Below are 7,556 nucleotides of genomic sequence, written 5' to 3' on the forward strand. Positions count from 1 at the left end.
CCCCATGCCCAAAAGGGCCCCAGACATAATAGATTTATTGATTGATTCTGTAAATTTTTGAGGAAATTATAACACTAAAAGTACAAACTCAACTGGTCTAGCAGAGACACACTATCAATAATGTAGATTTAATTCCTTTACAACTGACCCAAAACTACATTTTTATACTGAGTTTACATGGTGCATATTCCTGAATAAAATAGTCTTCAATCAACAAAAACCAGCAGGCACATTTAATACTTAGTATGCTAGTGTTAACTCAACTTAGCACTAACTATTATTCAGTCAGACGTTGCATGACTGACATCTAGTGAGCTACAGAGGGACCACAAGGGAAGTGTTTTCTAAATGGCAGTTTACCCTAAATAGTTAGCTGTTAGCATATCAAATCGTTCTTTAATACAGTCTGTATTTTTATTACAAGGTAAGTAAACTTTTTATCGATCTTTTGCAGGGACGGTGAATAAAAAAATATTTTTAAGGCCAAAAAATGTCAGGGTTTGCCTAAAAACGCTAATTTACAGGTTTAATATTTTTTTTAACGTATAGTATGAACCAATTTAGGTTCTCTTTGTCTATTACGTTTACTAAAGACAAAACCAAAAACATTTCGCCGAGTTTTTAATTTTGTTGACGTATTTACATCAGGCAAGACAAGTACAGCCTACTGAATTTTTTGCAGGCATTAATCCGGGCACCTGCTGGTCCTTCCTCCTTTTCTACGTCCCTGAGCGAGGCCGGCGTCAAGATGGTGAGTCTTGAGATAAAAATTACAAGTTAAATCCGTCGATCATCGAAGCCATCCGTCCATCGAAACAAATTTAATGCCCATTAAGTGATAGTATAAGTCTGCGTTATAATAATATGCTTATATTGTGTTGATAAGAAATAAACAAAGGAAAAATCAGAGGCACAATCCAAATGCTAAGTTTCCCTCACTGATGTCCATCCGGACGTTACACACACTGTATTTACCTGAGTTTGGATGGCTCGTATTGTTGCTGCGCTGTGTTTTTCTGGTCACGTTTAATCCGCATCACTTCTCTTTTTACCTGCATAGCTGCTCAACGCCACAATGTAGCATTTAGGCGTTATTTAATAATCATTACGAAGCTGTGAAGTCCTAGCTCCCAGCTGCTAACGCTAGCATACACTACAGTGATAGCCATGGCAAGGCCGTCATTGTCGCGAACAAGCATGTTGAATTGAAACTGCACTGATCAGTGTTATTGTTGAGAGAAAAAAAGGCTTCACTTTAAATAGTTGAAAGCATTTGTGTTTCCGGGTTATCCAGCTAGTTTACCTGATCAGACGGCTGTGAAGCTGAAAGATTATGTTGACAGCATGTAGTAGTGGCTGATGGCATAGGCTGCATCAAAGTGCTGGAGCTTGTTTTTACTGTGGAGGGCTGTATTCAAATGCTGCAAATTAGCTAGAGTTTGACATTGTAAGGTAATGAGCTTCTTCTACTTAATTTCATCCTCAGAATGACACAGTGACAGTCAGGACCCGCAAGTTCATGACGAACCGACTGCTTCAAAGGAAGCAAATGGTAAGCTTTACACCTCTGTCGAGTTCTTTACATTGAAGCCATGCTGAATTTTCTGCCATTCATTAATACATTCACCTTCTTTCCTCTTTAGGTCGTTGATGTCCTGCATCCCGGCAAGGCCACAGTCCCCAAGACTGAAATCAGGGAAAAACTTGCCAAGATGTACAAGACCACCCCTGACGTCGTGTTCGTATTTGGCTTCAGGACTCAGTTTGGTGGCGGCAAGACAACAGGCTTTGCCATGGTGTACGACTCCCTAGACTACGCTAAGAAGAACGAGCCCAAGCACAGACTGGCCAGGGTGAGTTTTAAACCGTTTTCTGACTACACGGATGCTTTAATTGATTTATTCACAATGACCAGAGGACTTTATAATGTTTAAGCATTCCTCTCTTTCACCCATCTTGCATATTCTGCAGCAGAAAGCTACAGATGTGTTAAGTTGTATGGGAAATATTCGACTGAAAAGCGACTGCTAGCGTTGTATATTCTCTTAACTTACCTGAGAGTTGTCGGCAACGTAAATTTCTCCATTTAGCAGGTAAATCATGTTAAGTAGTGTGCTACAGAGCATCGCTTGAGAGTGAAAAGGCTGGTTTACAGGTACAGTTAAAGGTGCTGAGGTATAGAAAGTTACACCATGAAATAGAGGTTGCTAGCCTGTAATTTTATATGGATTCTGTTGGATCACGCAACAGGCTTTTCCTTTTAAAAATGTTTTGTTCTTGTCATATGAACAAATTTATGTAAGCCCTGGTACAATGCAGACTCATTTTGACATTTTGTGCAGGTTTTTATATCTTATAACTGCCAGGAAAGTATCTAAAGCTCCAGTAAAGATGAATTCTAGCCACAGTTGTCTGTAAGGCCAACAATATAATGTAAAGGGTTGGCAATAGTGCAATGATTGTGAAAGCATAGGGAACATTAACAGGTTATGATTGCTTGTTAATTCAGAGTCAGAATCCACTTTATTGGCCAAGCATGTGAACACATACAAGGAATTTGACTAAGGTCTACAGGGCTCTCTATGGACAGACAAAAATACTCAATAAGGCAATGGGAAATGGGAAAGTAATTGCTTGTAGAGAATATTGTGTTAAAAGTAAACGCTCGTTCGTTTGTGTTCTTCAGCACGGTCTCTATGAGAAAAAGAAGTCCTCCAGAAAACAGCGCAAGGAACGCAAGAACAGAATGAAGAAAGTACGAGGCATCAAGAAGGCCAGTGTGGGCGCTGCTGGCAAAAAGGTAATGTGACCCCTTTCTTAACTTCGTCAGCCAATGTTCTCTGACCACATTTCTTTTCTCCTCTTGGATCTGTAAACAAACTTTATTAGTGTGTCGTACAATTTGTCAGCTGAAAAGTAAGAAAAGACACATTTAATAATTCAGTCTTCTTGATTCTCTCTGATTTTCATTGCATACCTATTCGTTTCCTACCCTGCTAATCTTCTTTTTTCACCACTCTTTTACTGTTTTAATTTCCTTTGTCATCTTTCCAATCGTATCAAATGTTCTTCGGGAACTGTAGAAGGTAAATTTTGGTTCATAAGTAGACTAACTGCAGTGTGCAGATAATCCAGGAGTGATGTACTATTTAACTCCTCCCTTTACACCCTGACCTTCCCATCTGAGAGTTAAAGTCTTAATGCTTTTCTCCCCGGATGTACACGATGCATCTGTGATGCATTGCATATGAGAGGATTTGACCCACTGGTTAATACCCACCTGTTGATCCCTTTTCTAAACACTAATGATTTACTTGCTTGAATTGTAAAGTGTTGTAGACCCTTTTTAAGAAACATAACAGCTATAGAACATCCTGCAGCTTATAAATGGTACCAATCATTGGCCACTCTAAATTTCTAAACTCCTGCTGGAATGATGGATACCATGAAGTTGTATCTGTAGTAGTTACAGCACAACTTTCCACTAAATTAATGAAACTGTCTAGTGATGTCTACCAGGGAGTTAGTCCTTTAAATATGGTACATGATCTGAGTTTACTTGCTGCAAATTCAAAGGTTTTCTTTTCCATGCTTCAATTTTGAACCCATTAACATTATTTTGTTCATCTTTTGCTCTTGATTTCGCTTCCCATGGATTTCTTTTGCAGAAATGAAGTGTCAGTCTGCAGGTATAGCAGCAGAAAAAGCATGGTGTGCCCTTGTGTTGCACATCAAATGCTGTTAGACCTGAGCTGTGCCGTGCATGTCACGCCCAACTTTCTCCCTGCAGTTTTCCTTCAGTTCCCCCCTCCCTTACCCTTCTCTTCCTATGTGGCATTAAACTCCATGCTCACAGGTTTCCCCTCTACCCCAGTCCTGTGAACCTCTGTCTCTGCCAAAGTAGACTTATCCTTTAGGCTTTGCCCGCTCTTGCTTCCATTTAAAACAGACACGAGTGCTTTGACAATGCTTCAGATCTGTAGTTGATAGAAGCAGAGCTCGGGTGTAGAATGTGGGTCTTAATTTTGTCAAGTGTGGGGCATCTATACCTGAAACCTGCCAATGTGTGAATTCCTCAAATTTGTCCTTTTTAAATTATTTAACTCAATGTCATAACATTGTCTTTATAACAAAGCAATGATGTTGGGGTTAACATTGTCCTACCTAAAATATTTTCTTAACATTTGTCGTCTGAATTTACGTATGTACTTATTGCAGAATTTTAAACGTACGCATGTATTGACTTTGCTGTTGTCGTCCTACAGTGAGCCCGGTCAGCCTGGGAGGATCTCCGTGCTCAAGATGTTCTTGTATATTGTCATCAAATAAACTTTGGAAAAAATTGGAAAAGTCTTTGTACCTTGGATTAATTAATTTGAACACCCATTTCTGATCAAGTCGAAGTTGTTCCCTTATTAAGCCTCCGGCAGACGATGTAATGGAGGCGAATCAACAGATGTATTAATGGAGAGCCTGTGGGACGTAACAGCACTGTGTGAGCAGTGTAGTTTACATGTGGGGTGTCTCATGTAAACTACAGTGCTCACACAGTGCTGTCCCACGCGCTTAGCTACTATAACTGGCATCCTTTGTAAAATGACCAGTGGTGGACAAAGTACACAACTTCAGTCAGTATTGGTATTCCTGTTCAAATATTACTCCAATACCAGTGAAGGTTGCTCAGACAAATTATGACTTCAGTTAGAATACTGGAGTACTTCCTTTTAAAAATACTTAAGTTTTCAAAGTATCTCAAAACATTGTATTTTCACAAAGCACGATGCAGATGAGAATACATGCATAAATCATCATCCTTCTCTGCCATAGCCATTATTACCACCGCTAGATGAACTGCCTAACCCGAGTGGTGTTAGCTCTACGTTCAATCAGGTACAGCAACACCACAGAAAAAAAACACATGCAGAATTACACGAACAGTAGAAAGACAGTTTGTCTTTTGGATTTTAGCTAAGAAAATTCATCAGCTGACTTCAGAGCAAAGTAACAAGAACATTCATAGAAACGTAGTGGAGTCAAAAGTAATGCGTTTCCCCCAAAAATAATACTCAAAGTACGGGTGCTCACAAAATGCACTTACGTTCTCAAGTAAATTGACTGTTACTGTCTTAACCCTGAAAATGACACACTAGTGCAGCGATATGACAAAAGAAAAAACCTTGCAACATGTTATTGTGGAATTTCTTTATTTAAAAAAAAGTGCTTATTAATCTTTTTTTGTGTTAACACCGGTCAGTTGGCAGCCAGGAACAACTGCTCGAGGGAATTAAAATGCTTTTGTAAGCTACTCAGAAGCAGCCTGCATTCATTTGACTGTAGTTGATTTTTCTGAATGGTCCAGGGTGATTTCCTGCACTTAAATGCTTAGTACACAGTAATTACTATTTATTGTTTTGTTTTGATTCACTTAAACTTTTGTTGTCAGTGACATCCAGTGGTTTGCAATGATGGTACTTAAAAGCAACCAAATAGCTGCTCTTGTTTGAGCCATTTACGTGTCTAACTGAGCTTTGTGCAAAATGTTAATGATTTACAAATATGTTTAAGGCAAGGCACATTTATTTATAGAGCACCATTCATACATAAAGTGCTTTACACAATTAAAATAGAACATTAAAAGAAATGTGACACTTAGCAAAAATAGATACAAAAATCAATTAGGTTCAAAGAATTAATAAAAAGTTTCATAAGTTCTGGAAGATAAATTAAGATGTAATTTATTTCTTAGTCTTCTCAAAACATGCTCACTCCTTGTCATCTTTATTGCTGACATACTAGTGTTAGAATACTGGTGTTAAACTTGTTGAAAAATGAAGCTGTAGTAACCCAAATGGCCACATGAGGTCTCCCTTCATTGAAGAAAATACCACACTTGTGCCCAACACGGAAGCAGTTCCTAAAATCTACCCGTCAGGTAAAGTATCCACCTAAATTCACCCTGGAGGCAAAGCCCTTTATGCCTTAACTATATTACACACACGGACCAGTCTTTGTTCACTTTGACTTTCCTGTTTATAAACACCATTTGGAACAGAATAGATACCCCCTCATTGCAGCGTGACCTTTTGAGATAATTTGCATAGAAATACCCTGAGAGAGTGTGTAAATGAAGTGATTAAAATGCCAGGGAATGGGCTGTCCTCAGGGTTACACCACCACCACTACCCACAACTACCTCCTAATATTTCCCATTCTTTCAGTGCAGGAAACATGTTGATTTCCTCTAGAGGAATGCAAAATGTTAATGTGTGCTCACTATTAATGATTAATGATGGATAACGGCATGAAACAATAAAAACACGTCTGTCATGCAATAATGTACTGAAACACAAAATGATTACTTGTAGCCTCCTGTTAACCTTCACTTTCTTGCAGGTAATGCCCTCTAAAGAGTATTATCCAAAGTGCTGGAACTACTTTTTCATTCTTAAAGGAGCAATTCGCCGCTGGAACAGTCAGTCAAAGCTGGTGTTCTCTGTAATCCATAGAAGCAATAACATTTGAAATTGGCACCATAGCTGTGGAGAAAGTTGTACAAACAGCTCCTGGTTTCGCCCATTCTACATTCCTACAACACCCAGCGTGCATTGCGCCCCTCCCTCTGAAAGGAACGGCCCAGCGAGAGACGCTGGAGTGAAATACTACTGTATTCGCTGCAGACAATGGCTCAGAGCGGTGCAGAATCTGAAATACGACGAGAATATACCAATCTGCGGGTCTGCAGTCTACATTTCAAACCTGACAATTTTGAACATGACCTCAGAGGCGGGCGTCCTAGATTAAGGAAGTGTAGTTTAGCAAGCTCCCTGGCCATGACGTAAAACGCATCATCTGGCGGAGGTTTTCCAGGGCCCATTGGAGAAGCGGATAGCGTCCTCCAAAGGCACGGAGCAATTTTTTTTTTCCATAATGGCATTAGCTCCCCATAATAGTATGATAGGACTGAGGTTGAAAATCAGCATGTCAGGGACCACACTTGAGCTTAGTAATAAGTAATTGTCTTCAACTCTACAGTTTGACATATTTTCGTGTCTCTAGAAAGTCTTGAATTGAGGCCAGACATTTCGCCGGAGTCCTCGGTGCCTACACCACCGGGAAAAAAGGGAAAACAGTAGCTTGGAGGCACTTCCATTGACACATTTTGAGTTGTGGGCTCTTTTTTCCCAGCAGAAAGGCCTATATTTGTACCCAGCATCCCTTGTGGGCTTTTCTTCAATCGATGCCAAAATTAAACACTGACAGTTTATCAAGATAATTTGAACAACAGAAAACAGGAGCTACTGTATCAATCAGTGGACAGTGAACTGGTGTAAAGTTGAGAAAAATCAACTTTCATGCTGAGAAAAGGAACATCCAGCGTGTTTGCGCCTGAATAACTGGACTTTATTTTTCCTCAACAGCGTTTCAAAACCAACTCTGACCCAGAAAAGAGCTGGCAGCTTCATTTATCTCAGCTGAAGTGTGTGTTTGTGCCACAGCAGAGCCAGAGAGTGGGTGGGTGACTGTTGCTTAGGTGTGGAGGAGAAAAAAGGTGCCAG

General features: G+C 39.8%; 1 protein-coding gene across 2 annotated transcripts; it reads left to right on the forward strand.

Moving 5' to 3' along the window:
• Window positions 1–703: 703 nt before the first annotated feature.
• Window positions 704–4,353, forward strand: rps24 (ribosomal protein S24). Of its 2 annotated transcripts, none has more exons than XM_069659169.1 (5): window positions 704–751; window positions 1,487–1,552; window positions 1,644–1,853; window positions 2,687–2,800; window positions 3,669–4,353. In XM_069659169.1, the coding sequence occupies exons 1-5, from the start codon at window positions 749–751 to the stop codon at window positions 3,672–3,674; spliced, it is 399 nt and encodes a 132-aa protein (XP_069515270.1). In that variant the 5' UTR covers window positions 704–748; the 3' UTR covers window positions 3,675–4,353. The 2 variants fall into 2 exon arrangements, with proteins under 2 accessions (XP_069515270.1, XP_069515271.1); XM_069659170.1 differs by having other exon boundaries at window positions 4,266–4,353.
• The last annotated feature ends 3,203 nt before the right edge of the window (window positions 4,354–7,556 follow it).

Source organism: Semicossyphus pulcher, unplaced genomic scaffold (genome assembly GCF_022749685.1).
Source record: "Semicossyphus pulcher isolate SPU_LCO1_2020_fin unplaced genomic scaffold, fSemPul1.0.p SCAF_12, whole genome shotgun sequence".
NCBI lineage: Eukaryota > Metazoa > Chordata > Actinopteri > Labriformes > Labridae > Semicossyphus > Semicossyphus pulcher.